The 21,557-nt window shown below is 43.5% G+C and overlaps 2 protein-coding genes across 5 annotated transcripts in view; one reads left to right on the top strand and one right to left on the bottom strand.

The window, feature by feature from the left end:
- Positions 1 to 1,372: 1,372 nt before the first annotated feature.
- Positions 1,373 to 16,037, bottom strand: LINS1 (lines homolog 1). 2 transcript variants are annotated; one of them, XM_063412677.1, is made up of 7 exons: positions 15,913 to 16,037; positions 11,975 to 12,508; positions 11,794 to 11,883; positions 10,802 to 10,943; positions 9,997 to 10,587; positions 7,262 to 7,442; positions 1,373 to 6,261 (listed from the first exon to the last, which is right to left on the bottom strand). In XM_063412677.1, the coding sequence occupies exons 2-7, from the start codon at positions 12,377 to 12,379 to the stop codon at positions 5,370 to 5,372; spliced, it is 2,301 nt and encodes a 766-aa protein (XP_063268747.1). In that variant the 5' UTR covers positions 12,380 to 12,508; positions 15,913 to 16,037; the 3' UTR covers positions 1,373 to 5,369. The 2 variants fall into 2 exon arrangements, with proteins under 2 accessions (XP_063268747.1, XP_063268748.1); XM_063412678.1 differs by lacking the exon at positions 15,913 to 16,037 and adding an exon at positions 13,866 to 13,992.
- A 172-nt stretch (positions 16,038 to 16,209) lies between these two features.
- Positions 16,210 to 21,557, top strand: part of ASB7 (ankyrin repeat and SOCS box containing 7) — a 29,512-nt gene continuing 24,164 nt past the window's right edge. For all 3 annotated transcript variants that reach the window (XR_010082364.1, XM_063412444.1, XM_063412445.1), the window contains exons 1-2: positions 16,210 to 16,362; positions 17,054 to 17,148. The gene's annotated coding sequence lies outside the window, so the exon portion shown is untranslated. The remainder of the gene's footprint in view (positions 16,363 to 17,053; positions 17,149 to 21,557) is intronic.

The following is a 21,557-nucleotide window of genomic DNA, read 5'->3' as shown; positions in this document are numbered from 1 at the left end:
GAAGGAACATTCTCCACTGCTGATCCACTGTTCCTTCAGCAAAAAGGCTCCAGGAAAAGTCATGACCTGGGGACTGCCTTCCAACCAATTTCTCACACACTCTGCCACCGAGGGCCAGGAACACCACAATTATGCTCTTACAAACCCTTGGCTGTATTCCATTTAAATACTGAACACACCATGTATCAATAGGCCTCCTGGACAGGAACTAAGAAGCCTCTCCTATCCAGGGGCACAGGGATGTAATTTGCTGAAGAGTTAATCTGCTCACAGTTTGGTTGTGACACTTTCTTTATACAAAATCTTAATTGTTTTATCTTTAAATGATCTTCGGTGAGAAGGCTTTTTTTCCTTTCCCTTGATTTAGCATCATCTTGTCCATACTTGCTAAAATCCCTTTTCTGTTCACCAGAAACACCAGAAAAGTCAAATATAACTTCTCATCTATATAAGGAACTTCCACCAAGTTTGTTCCAATACCTTTGCAAAGGCAAAATTCACATTTTCCTCTCCACCTACAGCACTGCCAATTCACCCAAACAACACTCCCGTGTGCTGCCACTACCTGAAAATGCAGGAGACTAATTCACACCATCTTCTGGCTGCAACAGTAAGAGATTTAACAATTAATCCAATCAAATCAGCGAATTTCTTAATTATTTTTCAACCACAATAGGATTCAAAAAAAAAAAGATGCCTTGTTGATCCTTGGAGCTGGAAGCACTGGTTTAACAACAGTATGAAAATAAACCTCAACAATTTGTAACGATTGCACACAAGACAATGCTGCAAACATTGTTTGAGTACATTACTGGGACATCCTGGAGCACCAATCTTCATCCATCTGTAGGAAACAAAACACGAGCATCTGCTTGGTGACACTGAAGGACAATTCCTTTGAGGCTTCACACCCCACAATTCCCACTTCATCAGCTCCTAAGTGACAATTACAGAAAACAGTGGCTTCATGCTGGTCAGTAACTTTAGCTGAGGTGAAGAAACCCTTCTTTAGAGGGACCAATGCTCTGTTGAAGATGACCAAGTACGGGATTTTCCCTTGAGGAGATAAATAATTTTTTAAAAGTTTGGTTGAGTTTGGTATTTGCTGCTTCCTGGGTCTTTGCCTAACTTTCACAGTGGCTGTAATGGTGTCAGCAGAAAGGCATGAATTTCTTGAAGAATACAAATATTATCAAGGAAGCCAAATAGTAGAGGTAAATGTCCAGGTACCACTAAATTTTGTTTCCCTGCATCAAATAGCCATGTAGTGACAGTTACTCCAAGATATGAGAAACTCAAGAAGGTGACACTTGAAGATAAAGCTTTTTCCTTCCAGAAAGGAAAGATAAGGACACAGGATTTTGTAATTTGTCTTTTTTACTTAATCAATATACATTCCTTTGTGAAATAGACTTCAAATTATTATTCATGTATTAATATGTGACTATTACTTCCTCCAGATGCTAAGGGCATTTGGAACTTCTTTGACGTGCCACAGAAAATATACATTTTTAACTCTCAAGAACTAGGATGAGATAGGGTAGATACTTTGACAACTCCAATTACCAGCTACAATTCCTGACAATTTCAGAGCAGGGACCTGCAAACCTTCCCTACAAATTTTAGGGAAGCCAACGTTCAGCAGTGCTCACTTTTGAGGTTGTGTGTGCTGTTTTTCCAACAATTCATTTTTTCAAATCTCCCCCCTAAAAAAACACTGCTGACTGGGGAAAATCATGTTTTGCAGAAGGGAAAGTAGGAACTACAAATAACTAAGGATATTGCAATTCTGCATGCGAGATTTTTACCATAAAATATATTTTATTCCTTCCATGCATGATGTAAGCCAGCACCAAACCAGCTGCTCCATTAAAGAGCATCTCTGTCAGTTATCAGCAATAAACTCATTTACGCAATATTTAAGAGGATAATGACATAGAAAAGCTTAAATCCCTGAGATGTTTCTTAACCAAGTCCAGGTCCATGCCTGCTGTGGAGGCAGGGACAGCCAAACACTGCCTGCCATCCATTCTGCCTTCTAACAAGGTTTCAGAGTGAACCAGGTGGCCCAGAAGGGCTGAACAAAATACAGCAAGAATTTACAAACTCTTTAGGATAACTCTGAGGGAGAATACACAGAAGTAACATTGTTATCACCACAATATTTTCACTCCTACTGACACTGTGATAAATCCCTGATACTGACTTCAGAAACCATCCCAGACTGACTCTGGAAGAAGTACAAACAAAGTTTATCCTACAGTGATAAACCAGGGAACAGCCAAGGCTCCCTCTTCCCAGCTTTACAAGGCTACTGCAGGAATAGAGGTTCCCAGGGTTGGTTTTTATTCTTGTATTACAGGATTAAAACTTGTACTACAAGTCTTAAAAGTAGAATGGAAAGCAGCCATAAAAATATTGGAGAAAATCCAGTTTGAAGAACCACAATTGTGGAACCACCTGCATTCAGCTGTAGCTGCAATGAAGCTCTACAAACATTCAGTTAAAGTTAAAAAATATTCTTTTTAAAAAGCAAATCCTGCAAGTAACTTCTGGTGCTAACTGCTTACCTCATTAAAGCTTAATTTATTCTACTGATGTTGAAGGTAAACTCCACCAAACAACTGATTATTGGCAAGCTGTGAACCTTTCAGGAATCAGCAGATAGAAAACTTGTCTCCACACAGGTCACCTGATTTGTTCTGTGCCTTGCTTTGAAATAATACAAGAAAAGGTGACAGCTATCAATACCCAAAGCAAAGGCACATTGATCTCCTGGTAATCACTGACCTAATTCCCAAGTTCAACTTAACATTGGTAACAGGCTCTGCTGCTGAGTTAATTTGCTCTAGCACATGAAATAACAGCTGTGCCTAAAAAGTTTGTATCATTGAGAAAACCCAACCAAAATCTAACCAAACCCCTTTCTATACTCATCAATTGATTAAAATACAAATTATTTAGCAAGGTGCTTTTTTTTGTGGTTGGTTTTCTCAATAAAGCCAAAGAACTCCAATCCACCTTCATGGCTCACCCAAAATTTGTGTGCAAAAAAACCCCCTTAACTCATCAATTTAACTCCATCTCAGGTCATAAATGGTAAAACAGCAACACATTAAGGTATCTAATTGCCAGATACAAACTATTTTTACCCACTTTTACAACTAAAACCTTCTGAGAATTCAAACAACGGCTTTCTGACAAGGGAAACATGTAGGAAAGACCACTTCTAATAACCAGGTGGGCACACAATCAGCCTCACGTCTGTAAGAATTAAATACAACTGCAATGCAATTGGATTTGCTGTATTTAAAAAACAGGCTATGGGCTCCTACATTTCTTGCTACGTCCTACACACTGTTTCTGAGATGTCTAATCTCTTTATAAAAGCTTATAAATCGGAGTAATCCCTGACAAATAAGACTAGGACATACCCAAAATTATCCCACCATTCTACCTTTCCCACTCAGCTTATCATATCAGTGTCAGAGATAATGCTCCAATTTAGATACTTCCAACTGGCAAAGTGTATGCCAGGAAATGCTGAACAATCCCATGTTCAGTGCAAACAATGGAATTACTCAACTAAAATAAACTAGTCAGCAAAGGCTAATTAGAAAAGGAATGAGGATAGTGGAAAGGATTTCTCTGAAATATAAGTACCTACCTACTTTGAAAGTTGTGAACTTGAGAAATTCTTGCTCAAGCACCTCCTGTGTGGCATTTCCTGTGTTTGAACTGAAAAATTCCCGAGCTGTCTGGAGCTGCATCTCTGAACATGCCCAGAGGGATTTTTATCCTGACAGAAATGAGCACCTCAGCAGCTACAGCATAACTGAGCTCAAACATGAAGAGAAGCCAGGCATGTTGCTGCCCTGGACAACTCTAGGGTTAGTTTTTAACTCCAGTAACTGCAGGCATGAATGGAAAGGTTTCCATTCCTTGACATTCCCACCCAGCCCTGTGCACGACAGCTGTCCTGATCCCAGGAAGAAACCATGGTGGAGCAAACAGCCAGAACATTCAGATCTCCTTCATGCCAGGGAAGAGGATCACTCCTTCCTACCTAAAATACTGCTGCCATCCCGAAGGAGTAAGGCTGAGGGGCAAACCTCCCTGTCTGTGAATTTATACCATTCCAGTGGAACTGGAGGGCTCTGGAACTGGCAGCTAAAGGATCCCATAAGCTACACCCAGTTTTCTTCCTCTCCCAATTGCATTGATTCACCAGTTCAGGGCTAAAGACTAAGATAGAAGATGGCCACAGAGACTGAAGATCAGCAACCTGCTCCAGAGACTGCTCATCTTAGCTCAGCATTTATTTAACACAAAATTTCTATTCAAAGGGAAGAGAGCACTTACTTGTTCTCAGTGAGAACACAGCACTTACCTTCAAGAGAAGGTTCTAAAAGGAAAGCTGCTTCCCTCTGAAGAGGTCTGAGTTTTTTCCAGTGCTTCTGTTGTCAGTACTTTCCCAGTGCCTAACCCCTGGCAGATCATTCCAAGCTGCAGGTTAAGCTGCCTCAGATCCTGCTCTGAACTCACTCCCCCAGGCAAACTCTCAGACACTTACTGTTCAGGTTATTCAAAGCACATCTAATAAAAGATATAAGTATAATAATTCAACATCTTCAGTATCTGTCCCACTGCACTGAAGTCACTTACTTTCTAATTCTTTCTGATTCCAATTTATTAAATACACATCCTATATTTCTAGGAAATGCATAATGGATACAAAAAATTCTGTTGGAATGTCACTTCTGCATTACCTAAGCTTAATTAAAGATATAATGCTCAGCTAAAGTTTTCCATAGACAATATTTGTTTTAATTTCACATCTACCTTTTCTTTTAATTGAAGGAATATAGACATGTGAAGGTCCACTTTGAGCAATGCACCAATGCAGAACACACAGGATAAACAGTAAACTGTCCCCAACTATATTATTTTATTTAGCCCAATTTCTAAGCAGTCAAGTGTTGCATTAACTTTGCCTGTAGTCCATAATCCACTACCAATCTGGCAACGAACTCAAGAACAGAATGACTTTAAGTGTAATTGACAATACCTTAAATATCATATACTTTTGAAATGCTTTCACATGAGTTATTATTATAAAATGTTGAATATCCAACAACTAATCCTTTTATACTGTGCATTGACATAATGAATGAGCTTAGGACCCTCAGGTCATGGATCACATCACTGGATGCAATTTCAGATTTTTAGGGTACCAACCAAATCCATGTTGACCCTGCCTGAGCTTAAATGCACTGACCAGTGCAAGAGTCAGGAGTTTTAGAAGTCTTTATTCTCATGAAAAAATTCCCTCAGTGAACTTGTTAAAAAACCCACAAGAGCACTTTGGATTATTGTGGATTCATAGATTTACTCATTTTCTCAACGTGGCTCAGCAGTTTCAACAAGGCAGATGGATTGTATGGGAAAAGATTCCTTCTCTGCAACCTAGAAATAGCCTCTTGCAGCTCCTCCAAGCACTTGGTTGATTTGTAAAGCATTACTCTCAGGGGAGCAATCTTATCTGAAGAGGCCATACAAGTCCAACAGGATGAGGCAGGACATCCCTTGGGTTTCGGAGGCGACACTTGAGATGTTCGTGGATTCTGGTCATCGTCTCTGCAGCTGCAACCAGTTTCCCTCCTCCTCACCTCGCCCTCATTGTTTGAAGGCGATTGTTTTGTGTTTACCAAGCACTCTTTTCCATCTGATTCCACCTCCGAGTCCTCTGAGCTGTCATAATTAACCAGGCTTTGAAGAGCACCGAGCAGGGCAGCGCTATCAGCGGCGGTCAGTGAGTCAGAGCGGTTCCACGCCGCAGCCCCATTATCACCCTGCTGCGCTGTAAACACCGGGCAATTGTGACAAGGAGCCGAACACATCGCACTCCGCGCTTCTGTCTCACAAACAGCGTTTGGCAAACTCTCCCCGCTCAGGCAGCTTCGCTCTTCTCGGTGGGGTGGCCTGACAGAACGGAAAGTGCCGTGCCTGGAATCGAAATAGGTACAGACATCCACGAACTGCTGCCACTCCTTCCCAAGGAGCTTCAAGTACCTGACCAAGTACTCCAGAAAGCAAGTCTCCGATGAAATCAGAAAATCTAGAAGTACTGTGGAATCAAACGCAATCTTTTCCAGAAAAAACAGAAAGATACAATGTGGGTTATATCCACCTGCATGCACAAGGAACTTCCTGGATTCCTCCTCTTTTTGGCTTGGCTTATCTGCAGCATCACACTGTAACCTGAAAAGTAAGCCAGGAAATAATTCTGTGGGGGTTTACTATTATTTTTAAAAATCCAGAAGGTAGATTCTAGCTCTTTGTTTAATTTTGTGAAAAAGTAAGAACAAAAGGAGAAGTTTTTGTATCAGAATGAGAAAGAATGAAGGCAGGTGGGGCCAGGAGATTGGACAGCTCAGGAAGGCAAAGTACTTAAAAAGCAGGCCTTAAAGGGAAACCTTCAGTAAACAAAGTTATTTCCAACACATAAACATCCAAAATATTTATGTTTGTTTCTTTCCAACAAACAAATATTGTATCTTTAATATAAATATGAAACAATCTTATTTCAATACTTTTGTTAACCTAAATTCAGATTAATTTTCAGTATGCTACACACACTGGAAGAGGAGCCTGCCTGTAGTTAAGTGTCTGAGAATTGTGTGTATCTAAGGTATTACCTGTATTATCTTCCCAGCTGAAGCTCGAGGGCTTTTTATAAATCAGGATAATATCTTGTATGGTAATTTAAACAACAAGGAAGCATTGTACTTCCAGGACAAATCCATGAAGAACACTTCTCAGTTGTTAACAATAACCATTTCTATCAAGTAGCTGGAATTCCCATAGGGCCAATCTTTATAAACTTTGCCAGAAGTACCTGAATTATTGAAGTTTAATTCTTAATATCCCATTCTTGTCAAACCTTCAGTGTTGTAAGGAAGCAATTTTGCTTTTTATCTGTCTAACCACTATTTTAGACATGAAGTCAATTATCTGAATTACAGGATATGATAAATTATTTAGTAGGCAACTTTCACAACTCTCGTTTCCATCCAAAAAAGACTTAAATTATCAGCTCTTACACCACACATTATTACATCATCCTGAGGTTTGGGGGGGGGTTTAAATTATTAAAAAATAATTTTCCTTCCAACAAAAGCAGCCAATGGGAACATAACAATAACTTCACTAAAGCACAATTCTTCATAGTTCTGTCAGAAAAAAAAAAAAGTACACTGACCTATCAAATTTTAAATAGATGAGTAATAAAGCTTTAGCAGCTTCCCACATGTCATCATCTTGCTCCATGAAAACCAAGGAGAGCCATTCACAGGGATGCACAGCTGGGTGAGACTGTGGGGAGGGCTTTCCATGACTCCTCCAGAACATCAACAGCTGGCACATGGAACTCTCAAAGTCTCCTGAAAAAAAAAAAATAAACCCTAACCATTAATTTTGCCAGACTTTTTTTTATTGCCAAACAACAAACACTCTTTATTTTTTAAATTAACAGTGCATAAAAGTCCATGAATGCATGAATTTTCCTTGGCTCAACTGATTTATCACAGCATCAAATTTTATGGATTAGTTCTTGCCATTTTAGTGCAGTAGCTTACTCATAAAAATCACTTTGTATTCATTAGACAGAGGGACTCTCTCCCTTAGGTAAAAAACCTTACACCTTCAATACTAATGAGACACTACAGAGCAGTTTTTGATTTAACACACCACGTACTCAAGGTTTAGAAAACAAAAAGTTTTCCTGCAATATTGAAATAAATTTTATTTACTGCATCACTACGTGATTTTCCTTAACATTTGACTTTAAGATGCATTTTTCCTTCTGGCAAATAATAGGAACATCAAATTATCTTTGTTATTAATAGTTACTCTTCAGACTGAAAATCTTCCCTATAAATCTGGAAATGACTCTCAAAATTGAAATTAATTAAAGTTAAGCCATTCTAATCCATGTTAATAGCAAGAAGATCAAGCAGCTTCCCGGAAGGGAGGTTAGCATAATAAAGCATTTAAGTGCTTGTTTTAAACACTTCCTGTAATGTCACTAAAATAAGGAAGCACCCTTCCTTTCAAATTGAAATTCCTCTTGACAGTTGGGGTGTTTGAATCTAATTTAAAAACTCATTTTTGTGTCATGAATCTGAAAAAGAAAGGAGAATGTTTTTCTTTGAGAAAGAATTTTCATAGAGACATCTAAAATGTATATAGCCTACACTTTTTCTTTTCTCTTGTTCTTACATAATCTCAGTCTCCATACATTTTTCAGAAGGTGGGTCACAAGTAAAACATTCTTTACAAATACTTAAACATCTTTAAGAATGCAACTGACATCACAAATATAATGTCTTCCAAATATCTGGAAAGTTTCACAAGCTGTCTTATGGAAGTTGTAGCTTTCACACACGAGAGTTAAAATTTTATTTTAGGCTTGCTACCTAGCATAGAAATACATAAAGCAAAATAATATTTACATCTAGAACTTCTACTAAAATGCCTTAATGGATTAAAATGTTGTAAAATTTCACTTTTGTTTAAAAAGAAATTACTTTTGGCCACATAATCAGTGAATGTAGGAATCCCCATTCTCACTGGTGTCTGATTAGAAATGCTGCTTCTGAACTCTTTTCCATTTTTTTCCACGAGGGCTGTAATGCAGGGACAGCACACTGCTTTGAGCACAGAATCTGCACACCCACATCCATGCAGCTTCAGATGGGCATCTCAGGGGGAAGATGGGATCCCAGGAAGGTCTCTGGGGCAAAAAGCCCCCCCTGGTGCTCCCTCAGAGCGAGGGAGGAGGCACTCCCTGGCTCCCAGTGCCATTCCCAGCCGTGCCACTGCTGCCCACGGCACAGCCCCGGCACTGCAGCAGCTCTGCCCCTCTCCTGCCCCCAGCCAGCAGCCCAAGGGAGCGGCTGGGGCAGGAATGAGCTCACACCCGGTAACTGGAGGGGCCAGACCTATCAGTCAGGGTGAAGAACACAACCAGTTCCATGAGGAGGACACGGAGCTGCTGGGGCGAGTCCAGGGGAGGCCACAGAGATGCTCTGGGGCCAGGCTGGGGCTGTTCACCTGGAGAAGAGAAGGCTCTAGGGAGACCTCAGAGCCCCTTCCAGTATCTCCAAAAGAGCTGCAGAGGGACTTGGAACAAGGGAGAAAAGGCTTCCCACTGCCACAGGGCAGCACTAGATTGGATACCAGGAAGAAATTCTTTTCTGTGAGGCCCTGGCACAGGTTGCCCAGAGAAGCTGTGGCTGCCCCATCCCTGAAATGTCCAGGCCAGGTTGGACAGGGTTTGGAGCAAGCTGGTCTAATGGGAAGTGTCCCTGCCATGGCAGGGGGTTGGAATTGGATGATCTTGAAGGCCTTTTCCAACCCAAGCCATTCTGTGATTCTGTGTTTAGTCCCATTATTTCCATCCACCTTACTCTGGAGCTTCCTGATTTTTACCTTTCTATATCACAGCTGGTTCTGCCTCATGACATTATTTGGCTGACAGTAATGCCTTGTACCTTCAATAAAATAAATGAATAATGGTGCCAAAAGTTCTACCTCCACCTAAGAAAAGAGAAGAGTGTTACCTGCAGGTCCTTTCAGTTCCCCACCCTGAATACAGTAGATGCTTGTGCTATGGACTCTTTTCTTTTCCAGCTGAAGAAGAGCCTGGTGTTCTCAAGCTGGCTTAATGTTCTTAACAGGAAAAATTTTCAATCCTAAATGCAGCTGTTTCAAGCCCAACATATTGCAGGGCTAAGGATTTAATAAAATGCAAGGAGACAACTAATTAGGCAGGACACAGCAACAGCAGTTTCTTGGGTGGGTCTTCTCCTTCCTCCCTCCCACCACCACTAATTCAGCTGAAATCTATTTACAGTCTTAATGAGCTGTGACTACAAAATCTGAAAGCTCTAAAACTCTTGCTGCTTAATGAACAAAATTTAAATGGACTGTTACCTTTGATTTCTGCTTCTGTTGCAGAGTTGTGAATCTTGAATTCCAGTGCTTTAAGCACAACCAGACTCAAGGCTCTGAGAACGGTTTGGTCAGAAGCACCTTGAGAATCGTGTCCAGGAGCAGCTTCACTGCTCCCAAAGCAGCTGGACTTGCCACTGAGTGGGATCTGATTAAGCCAACTCAAATTCACAACCTGCAGAACAGCATTACTCAGTGCAAGCATGTCCTCACACAAAGATGGGGTTTGTAAAAACAGTGATCCACTCTTAGCATCTTCTCTGGACTTGTAAAGGACACATTTCTTAAGGAGCAAAATGAATTTCTTCTTGATTACATAAGGAATTGATGAGTTAATAATGTTGAGGACATAAGAAACTTTCAAAAATAAAATTCTCTGGCACCTGAGCGGTAATTCCAGTTCCATTCTGGAAGCCAAAAGTGCTTCAAGCAGATCTATAAAACTGATCAGAGTGTTTGCAGCTTCAGAATAAGGTGAAGTGTAGTGGTGACTGTCAAAATGATGGAGCAGGATGGCATTATAAAATCCCTCCAGCACCGCATCAAGAGGAGCCAGCAACTTCTTCAGAACACCTACGGCAACAAGAGCAGCATTATTGACACGGATAAAGCAGTAAATAAGAAATAAATCGGTGTTGTGACTACTTTCAGAATATAATACGTTCAAACCATCACATTTTAACAGCACTTCGTCACCCCCTGTATACGGAAGGGCAGAGGTGTCCTGGAGCCGAGCTATTCCCGGGAATTCCGGGTGAGTTGCTCCTCCTGGCGGCACGGCCGGTACCTGCTGCGGCTCCGGGCGCGTCCTTGAGCGTCTCCTTGAGGATCGCGGTCAGGGTCCGCAGGCACCCGGGCACCCCGGCGCTCCCGGGGAACCCCAGCAGCGCGCCCAGGCTGGAGCGCAGCCACCGGGCATTGAGCGCGTCCTGAAAAATCATTCGAAAACCAATCACGTATGCTCTCAGTTGTTATGCAGATTACATTCAATCATAATACAGCGATTTAGAGTTGGAGATTAAAAAGATTCAAATGTAGGCACAGACAAAACACAGGTAGAAACGATGTCTGTCCTGGGCCATTAATTAGGTCTGTAATTACAAACATGAAGCAACATATGTATGCAATAGGAATTATCTGTAGGTTCCAAAAAGGGAAAACCAAACCTCCTAATGTCATGTGACCTACCCAAAATCAGATAATTCTGTAGACAGACCAGATCTGAATTCATAATTCCCAGACAACTTGGCAAGAAATATTACAAACATAATTATGAAATAAATCCGTGTTCAGGATGCAACTATGGGGATTGCAATACATATTCACCAGATATACAGCAAATTAAAAAAAAACCTCAAGTAATTGAGATATTCAAACAAGAAGATACAGCAAAGCATTTGATTAACTTCTAAGAAGGTATTATTTATTCTTATCTACTGCATCACCCAACAGATACCAAGGAACTGTAAAAATACTGATAGTCTACATCATGGCTTTTTTAAACAAAAGTATTGCAACCTTAAAGAAATTATTGTCATCTACAACCATTTTACCTTAAATACGTTTCATAAAATTCCAGATTTTTATATATAAAGACACTCCACACTTCTGGTGCACATCAGTTCTCCTTGCCTTCCATACTCCAGGCTCCTCCTAACTCAGCTGAAGAAGTTTCTCAGAAAATACAAACCCTGTAAAAACTTGGCTGTAGAGTCAAATGGAACAACCTGCAGGCACGGGTTCACTGAGGCATTTCTTGAGCTGTGATTCCACACTCACCTCTTCCTTCAGCTGGAAATACACAAGAGAGGCTAAACTCTGTGAGGCCATGTGAGATAACAGCCGATCATCACAGCCAAGCAGGTGAATCTGGAGACAGGTAAAAAAGGAAAAATATCTAAGGCACACCCCTTTTTATTTTTCCTCCTTTCCTAAAAAAAAAAAATCTTTCAGAAGTTACCAATTTTGAGTCAATTTTTGCCTCCTTCAGAAGAAGAACAAAAATTTCACAGTACTGCTGTCTCGTGTGGAGCTCAATTTCCTGGGACTGTGCTTTGGCCAGCATCATTTTGATCAAGGTGAGCTGCAGCAGCATCACCTCTCGTGGGCAGAACGAGGAGCTCATGTTGGCAAAGCTGTTGGATAAATCATCTGCTGCAGCGACAACATCTGACATATCAGTGTCCTGATGGCTCTCACTGCCACCAGCAGGGGATGGCAGAGGCTTCTGATGACAGGATTCATCTCCTTCTGGTGGCTGCTCAACACACAGGTTAATTAAAGAGGAATAATGATGGCTTTCCCTTGCTAGGGGAACGCCTGCCAGGACGTCCTTGTACATCTGCTGCAGCAGAGAGATCTTCATTATGAGATCCTGCAATATTCCAGAAAATGCTGTGTCTTCACTGATTATTCACTGCAAATCAGCTCCCAAGTTACTTCCATCCAGTAAAAAAAAACAGAAGCAGCATTGGGCATTTCTCTTCAGAGTTACCTATAAATAAAACATTTTGCTGTTACTTTGCAAGCAACTAGAAAATATAAAGGAACAACACATTTCTAGAGTTAATGCTACCATTATGAAACTTATTTGGAAAATGCAAATTCAGCTGCACAAAACTGTCACAGTGAGACATTAAAATGAAGAATTACCACGCTGGGAAGTTCACAGTTCCAGTATTATATTACCAACACCAAAATTCATTTGCTGAAATTAACAGACCCAAAGATGACTATTGTTAGGGCCTACTTCTAAAGATATGAGAACTTGGATTCAAGCTTTCTCTACACTGCTAAAACTACTAGAACCTAAATTCTTTTGTGACAGATTCCTCCAAAAACAGGCATAAAATTTCAGCTGCAAGTTTTCCTCTGAACTGGCAACATTTATTGCTCCACTGAGGCTGGAACTGGAAACAGCTCTCAAAAAAATGGAAGCCTAAGGAAGGACAAATCTTGATTTTTGTTGCACACAAGGCTCAAGGTGGGCTGACCTCAAGGGCACGGCAATTGAGAAGATGAAAATTAAAGAAGATTTTAAAAACAAAGTGTAAAATTTATTAAAAGCTAATTAAAACACTTAAACATATTCAGGAAAGGTTAAAAAAAAAGTCTTTATCCCCATATCAATGGAAGATATCTTTCAATCACAGCAATGGAATATTTGCTACAGCTTAAAATAAAGAGCTATTAAGAATTCAAATCTGTGCATGAAGTGTGAGCACCCAAGCCCTCACAATTTTCTATCCAGTATGTAAATGGCCAGACAGATACCTCATCTTCTCAGAAAAATAAAACAAACACCTTAAGAAGCTGAAAATTAAAAAATTTAGAAGGCACAAGGGATTAGAGGTAGACCAAGATGTGCTACCCTGACTCATCACTTCTCCCACCATCAGGAAGCATTTCCTTCAGAAAAGAGCTAAAATTTGAGAGCAGGAAGTTGCCTGCGGGAGTGATCTACAATTCCCTCTGGTGTGGTATTTTTAAAGACACTTTCAGCAAGGGCTGACCTGAAAACTCCAAAACGTTACAGCATGTTCCTCACCTGATAGCACCAAGAACCCTTCCCCCATCCTATCCCACACTCCACATCTTGCTGGATGTTAAGAATAAATCTGGTATTTCAGGCAATAAATTCCCTCTTCATTTGCAGAATCTTTTCAGAATTCTACTTGAGGTGGAAATTTATGACCCGACACCTCATAAAATTTCTTCAGAAATCACTCTGACTATTTTATATAGCTATTGTTCCTATCCTTGAGTTTTACTTCTTCCTAAATGAATACCTAATAAAGTAAAATCATCTCAACACATTTACGTCTGTGTTCGAGATCAACTTGAATTATCACCTTATTTTGTAAATGGAGAGTTCTCATGCACAAATTCACACCACAGTGGTTAAGGCAGAAGAGATTCAGAACTTTTCTAGGACATCCACTGCAAGATTTCACCTTCACCACGTGATATTGGCTCTGCTTTCCTGGATCCTCCCATAACACATTTATGATCCACCATTAATTTGCAAACTTCACAAAAGCTTCTCTAAGATATGTCTCACTCACACACGACAACAGATCACAAACATAAGTCATTGAAGGAAAGGAAAAGTGAGGGGGCTTATTTTGAAGGCATTTACTTCAAAGAGGGAGAAAATATCAGACAAGGACTAAATTTGTTTCAGACACAGCACGAGAGTGAAAAGCTCAAAGCTGAAAAGTAAAGAAAAGCAGTGACAAACTCCAACCCTTACTTGTATTATTTATCTGAGTTATTCATGACAGCATCTAAAAACCAATTAAGGCAATGCCTCACAGAGACAGACTCCTGCATAAGCAACAGGAAACAGTTCTAAAAACCTTATATACAGAGCAATTAGGGAAAACACAGAAAACCATGAAAAAAGTAAGAAATCCAAATAAATGAGGGTTTATATGTTAGTTTCATGATGAATTTTTTAAAATCAAAATCAAACTTATGCCTCTTCACTTATATCTGCAAATTACTGTGTCATTTTAAGTCAGTTGTGTTAGTAAAAAAATAAAAAGTGATATCAATAATGTTAGTCCCATCAAATTACATAGAAATTCTTCCCTGTGAGGATGGGCAGGCCCTGGCACAGGGTGCCCAGAGCAGCTGTGGATCCCTGGAAGTGCCCAAGGCCAGGCTGGACAGGGCTTGGAGCAGCCTGGGACAGTGGGAGGTGTCCCTGCCCATTGCAGAGGGTGGAATGAGATGACATTTAAGGCCCTTTATGGAAGAAAAAAACCTGTTCAAAACCCCACCCTATTTTCATTCAATCTCAGTCCATGACTTCTGTGCCTGAATCTGAAGGCTCTGGATCTTCTTGCAATAAAATGATCGTCACGTTTAAGGACTAAAATACACTTTGGACTCCTTGTACCTGCAGTGATTTCGTAGGCTCATCTTTCAATAAAGAGTGAGCTTCTGCTCAGAGCTGAAATACTGCAAACGCCTCTAAATCAGTATCATTTCCTTCCAGAGTTTGCAAACAACCTGAGCCCTGCAATCCCTATTAACTGTGACACTCAGCACGCCCGATGCTTCGGCTGCAATTCTGCCGAGCGCCTTTAGGCACAGCTGGCAGGAGCAGACCCGGACCCGCCTCACCGGCCCCTCACGGCTCCTGTCCCTGCCAGCGCTGGGCGCTCACCGGAACCCTCACCACACGCGGCACTCGGGGCTGACAGAGCCGCCGCTTCTCCACAGCTCCCACAGCCCCGTCCTGCCGCACTGAGGGCAGCCGAGGCCTCCTGCTCCTCCAGCAGGGCGGCTTCCCGGCCTGGCATCCGCACAGCGCGGAGACTCCCCCAGCCACCCTTCGGTCACTGACCGGCTGCTCCCTCAGCGCCTCCCGAGCTCTGCCCCTCAGCGCCCCACCCCGGGCTCTGCCCCTCAGCGCCCCACCCCGGGCTCTGCCCCTCAGCGCCCCACCCCGGGCTCTGCCCCTCAGCGCCCCACCCCGGGCTCTGCCCCTCAGCGCCCCACCCCGGGCTCTGCCCCTCAGCGCCCCACCCCGGGCTCTGCCCCTCAGCGCCCCACCCCGGGCTCTGCCCCTCAGCGCCCCACCCCGGGCTCTGCCCCTCAGCGCCCCACCCCGGGCTCTGCCCCTCAGCGCCCCACCCCGGGCTCTGCCCCTCAGCCCCTCCCGCCACCGCCTCGCTCCCAAGGCCCCGCCCCCTACAGCCAAACCACGCCCACATATCATCAGCCCCGCCCCTCCCCATCCAGCCCCGCCTTTTTCACTCCAGGCCCCGCCTCTCGCCCCCCCCGCCCTCACGCCCGCGGCCTCGCTTAGTCACTCCGAGCCGCGGAGCGCACGGGCCCGTCCCCGCCCCGCTGCCCGGCGGCCGCTGCCCGGCAATGCTCGCCACTCACCTGCCCCCGGAGGACCGCGAGGCCCAAACTCCGCTCCGCCACACGCCGGAACTGCCGCCGCCGCCCCCTGTCGCAAAGCCACCCCCCCATGCTCCGCGGCTTTACGGCAGCGGGGCGGAGCCGCGGGGCGGGGCCGCCGTCAGCCCGGCGGCCAATGGGGCGCGGCGGCGGCGCGCGGGCGGGGGCGGGCCCGCCGTCAGCTCGGCGGCCAATGGGGGCGCAGCGGCGGCGCGCGGGCGGGGGCGGGGCCGGCGCGACGGGCGCAGATTGGCCGCGGCGCGGGTCAGTCCCCGCCCGCCGACCCCGCCGCGAGCCGAGGGGGGCGGCCCGGAGCGAAGTGTCCCCGCTCGGCTCGGCCCCCCCGACCCCCCGCCCGCCGCCGCCGCCAGCGCGGGGGGCGGCCGCGCCCGGGGCCTCGGCCCGCCCCGCACCGGCACGCGGGTCACGCAGGTAACCCCGGCTGCCCCGGGGTCCCTCGCGGCGCGGGGAGGGGGGGGCGCGACCCCATGGCCTCCCCTCGCCCACACCGGGCAGCCCCTCCGGCGGGTGCGGGGCTGTGAGGGGCGCCCCCGCCGCCCCCCCTGGGAAGGGGTGCGCAGCCCCCCGCCGCCCCTGCCCCCTCCCCCGGCGGGCTCCGGGCCGCCCCCGGGGCTCCCCGCGGAGGGGGGTCCCCGTCCCCAGCCCCCGGCGGCGCCCCGGGTGCCTTGGCGGCCGGCGGGCCTCGGGGCTGTGCGCCGGGGCTTGGCCGGCTTTTTGTGTGTGTGTGTGTGTGCGGCTGACGGCTCCTGGAGCGTGAACTCCTGCGAGGGAGAGGTTCGGTTTCCCAGCAGCTCGGCTTTCTGGGTTACTTCCTGTCCCATTCTTTAGCACTTATCTTTACTTCCATTCCCTGGAGGAGCTGGCTTGACAGGGCAGCGGTCCTGCCGGTATTATCCCTTCAACTCCTTAGTATCCTGAAAGAGTGTCCTCCTTTTCCAGGAGAGATCCCGATTTTGATGAATAACCCTTTTCCTTCCAAATTTGTGAAGGCTCTTCCGATTTTGCCCAGCTATGGCTTTTGTATTAACCAATTCTGTTCTTGATTTCTCTCTTTTATGTCATTGTATGGCTCAGTTCTACTTTTATTTATTTTTTTTTTTAGGTTTAAGCTGCCTTAAAGGAGAATTAAAAATAGTGACTCCAAAGAACAAAATAACACAGAAGAGAGAAAACGGCACTCAAAAAACCCTCATCAAGGTGATGATTCATTTAGACTCTCAGAGTCATCCTAGACACATGGTTTGGCTGGGATTGGGGCCTCTTGAGTTTTTTTGGATTTGAATAGGTAGCATTAGATTTCTTTGTTCTCTTAAAACCTACTTGCTGTTGACCTTTTAAAGTTTGAAAGCTTTGAATCCCATTTGAAGTACAGTTCCGCTTGTAACACTTCATAATTTTCCAAAATTATTCTGCAAATGTTATTTTGATTATGAATTGCTACTTAATGGGGATTTTGTGTCTCCATCTCAGGGATGTCACTTAAAATTACTTTCCTGTGGGTCGTTAAAAGGATCTTTTCTTTAAGTGTTTCCATAAATTTATGAGTTCGGCACTTCTTCTGTTTCTGTTTTGATTCTAAAATCTTCACTGGGCTAGGTATGGTAATTGCATTATGTTGGTTTAGTCATAACTCACTCCTGCATGGGTCACTTTTTTGTGTTTGTGTTGTAACGGAGCTGCAAAAATTGAAATTAATTTAATTGGATGGTGTCTGCTTACAAGCACTTACTTTTTGGGCTGAGATCATAGAAGAAGATGATGCTGTTGGGTGCTTAAGGGGAGAAATGAAAGGAGTAATCAAAACCAATCCTGCTGGTAGGAGGGAGGTTCTGCTTCGGGGGAGAGCTGTTCGTAGGGAGAATTGCGTGTTTTACGTGGTGAGATGAGGAGATGGATCCTAGCAGAGAGAGTGGGGAGTGAATGATGTCAGCCAGTCTTTTTCTGCATCCTGCTGTCAGCGTGCTCCAAAGGATGGAGTTCCTGCGCGCTCTTCTCACGCAGGGTCTGTCCTGAAGCCATTGGAATCTGTTTCAATGTAGGTGAGTTTGGTTTTTTGGCAAAGATGCCCTCTGTAGAGGTCCCTGTGGTCTGTGTCGTGTTTTCAGAGATGTCACTGACTGTACCAAAACGTTGTTCATTGTTGGCAGTCGGTTGTTTTTGAGCATTAGCCTGCAGGAGAAAGAGCAGTGTTTGTTGCCAACAGCCTTGGTCAAGGCTGGATCATTTTTCCAATATAGATGTCTTTAGATTAAGACAAAAAGGGGTTGCTCTGACATGAAGATTAAACAGAAAATCCCCCCGTAACACAAGTGCAACAAATTCTGAGGTACTCTGGGAATGCAGGGGAGAAATTTTCCATGTTATTTTGGTAACCTACGAGTAATGGCAGAACATGTGGACATGTCCAGTGTGATTCCAGGAGGGAATTTTCCTGCTAATAGGAGAGACAGATGTGCATCAGTACAAACTTAACAGTGCAGCTATGGCACAGCTGTTTCATCTGAATTTAGTTTATTATAACTCCCTTTTCCCAACCACCCAGTGCCTCATGGCAGGGCTGTAGCTGCTCCAACAGGACACCTCTTGGTGCTGTCAATTCATGGGATCTTTGGGATTTATTCACAACAGGAGACCTAAGTTTTCATTTGATTTGTGAAGTTCCTTCCTAGTGTGAAATGCCAGTGCAGCAAAGTTTGATTCAGATGCAGAGACTGGAATTGAGTTCACAGGAATCAAGGAATTAACTTCTGGCAGAAATTTGCACATGGTTGAAACAAGGCACAGAGATCACTGATGTGCTCAAGTCCTGCTCTTGATCCCTGGAAGAAACGCAGCATATTGCAAGTATAGCAGCCCTTTAGAGAAAGCTTTAGTATTCAGGCTATATGCTCATTTTGGGTTTGTTTTTCCTGATTGTGAATTCTCAACCCTTAAAGGAAGCGTGCTGTCTGAGGGATGGCTTTGTTTTGTTCCAGCAATGCTTACAGAATGATATTATCACAGTGAAAATCTTGCTTTGTCCCCTAAAGACATCCAACGTATTTTGTCCACTTGGATGCTTTTAGGCTGTATTAAATAGAAATACATATCAAATGTACTTTTAGAGATTGCTGAATGACACAAACACTGTAAGCAGTGCTTAGTTTATCAGCTGTGCTGTGAGAATTAGGGCTGAAGTGACTCCTTTAATGTGGTTTGAACTCACCATCGGTTCCTGCTTCTGTCATTCCATGCAATGTTGGTGTTTGGGTTCTCTAATGATAGTAAGTCACGTGAAAATACATAAATCTTAGCAATTAACACTTGCTACAAATTAGTTACTTATAAGGCTATGCTTCCATCTGACTTTTGCTGTTTAGAACTTAGTAATAGCACTTCTGGAAGTTGGAGGAGAAATGGGTTTTTTTGCTTGGTACACGAGGATCTCTGAGCACGCTGCAGAGCACAAGCTCCCTGCAGTTTGTCAGTGCACATCTTGAGGGAGGAGGTTCTGGCTGTGTGAACCTGATGCAGCATTCCCTACTGAAAAAAGAGCTGTAAGGCCTTGCTTTAGCATCAGCAGTGAGGTCCTGCCTTCAGAAGGAATCACAGGATTTTATTCACGGAGCTCTGCTTGTGCCTAAGGTTGCCAATGTATGGGTGGGGGTGCTGAGGATGGTGAGTAAAACTCACCTTCAGTTGCTCTGAAGGTGAAGTTTCCCTCAGGTTTGCAGACCTGAAGTTGCTGGAGCTGGGTAATCTCTGATTTTCCATCAGGCCCAAAGTCAGACCTCAGTCACAAGCTCTGTGAGATGGATAATTGTAGTAAAATGAGACCTCTGTGCTTCAGTTTCACCCACCTGCAGAATGTAACAGCACCACAGCTGCTTATTAGTGTGTAACAACATCACCTCTAGTTCTGTGAACACCTGAAATTGGTGGGGCACTTGTAGATTAACTCTTTTGGTTATTTTAAATTTCTTACATCCCAGCTACCAGCTGGCCTTACGGGAGCTCTCATGAGAAATGTGTAACTTTTAATGACAGCTTGTGAGGAGTGAAGGCTCCTTTCCTTTGAAGCAGCAGTTCCTCTCTGATGTTTTGGATTCATGCACTGTTAACTCATTGCTTTCAGGCCTTGCATGTGTTGCTTGGTGATTTTCATCTCAGCCACAGGGATACCTGGCTTGGGGTGTGTCTGGGTTGTAGCGTGGAACATTCAGCAGAAAATACATTCGGGGTTTTAAGGCTCTGTGAAATTTTGATGTTTCACACGTTACTTGCAAACTTTGTGATTGTGATGTGAGAATGCAAATGGCAACACAATTGTTTGCCCTACTCTCTTGTCTGAAGAGCTCCTGGAATAGGAGCGTGAGTGACAGCTGAAGGTGGTGGTTTTGTTTAGTTTGTCAAAAATATATTGACCATTTTTAAAATGCCATTTGAGTGAGAACACGTTTAGTTTGTTCAAGCTTTGAAATGGGTAGGAGAAGTGAGTTGTGAGACTAATGAAGGCTGATGTGATTATCCTTATTCCACAGGGCTTTCCTTTTTCTGTTGTTTATTTGATTTAAATGTCTTGGAATACTTCAACCACTGGCAAGTCAGACCTGCACTGATTAGGTCTGTGCCAGATACTCAATGTCATGTGTAATGTGTAACACTTTCCTTGTTGTACAGAGTTAGGCTGCCATCAGTAACTCATGGTCCTTATTCTGCTCTTGGATGTTTCATCTCAGAGTTTAGCAATCAGGTCTTTCTGTCAGGGCTTGGGAATGAGCAAAATACTGAATTTTGAGGTCTTGCTTTTTGTACCAACCTTTAACTTTCTTTAAAGTAAGTGTATACATATGCTGGAATTAATTTTCCACACGATGTTTGCAGTGGCTTTAAAGAAGTGACACGTTGATGTGGAAAAGTCTAAGATCTCTTTGACAACATGAGACATTATCAATAGATAATGAAGGTGTTTGTCTTATTATTTTTATTTAGTGCTGCTTCTACTATAATTATTAGTGTTTTAATCAAACTTTGTTAAGTCATTGAGTGAGGGATCTTTACTCTCACTAAATATGACTTATTTTTATTAAAGTTGCAGATCTTACTCTTGCCATATGCAGCTAATTTTCCTTTGGGGGGAAAAAGCTTGTTACTTTTTTAGTGGAGCAATCTGTTACCTTGTCTGTAGTCTGTGAAGTCAGTGCAATTCTAATTTGCATCAGCTAATAAAAAATGTGTGGGTTTTAAAGTGAAAATCATGCAAAAATTTTTTAAAAAAAGGTGAACGACTGATCATCTATGCAAAAAAACAAGGCTAGAAATGTGATCAAATTAGGTCATGGCAGTGCAGTTTTGTGCAGGGCTGTAAGCGTATCTGAAGACCTTGTATGCTTTATCTTAGGAAGCAAAGCTCTTGGAAAATGTGCATAAGAGGGATAAAAAGGGTTTTTTTCATCCTCCTCTTTGAGCTATCATTGCAAAAGCATGATTTTATGTTGCATTAAGTGGTAGAAATTTCAAGTTAATCTAAGAGCAGCACAGTTCATGAAACTGTTCTGGTGCAACTCGTTTGCAGAGGGAACGAGTCACAGTTGGGTTTGTGTGATCAGCTGTACCATTAAGTATTT

The sequence above is a fragment of the Prinia subflava genome, chromosome 15 (assembly GCF_021018805.1).
Source record: "Prinia subflava isolate CZ2003 ecotype Zambia chromosome 15, Cam_Psub_1.2, whole genome shotgun sequence".
Classification (NCBI taxonomy): domain Eukaryota; kingdom Metazoa; phylum Chordata; class Aves; order Passeriformes; family Cisticolidae; genus Prinia; species Prinia subflava.
This window is presented reverse-complemented; position numbering and strand designations above follow the sequence as displayed.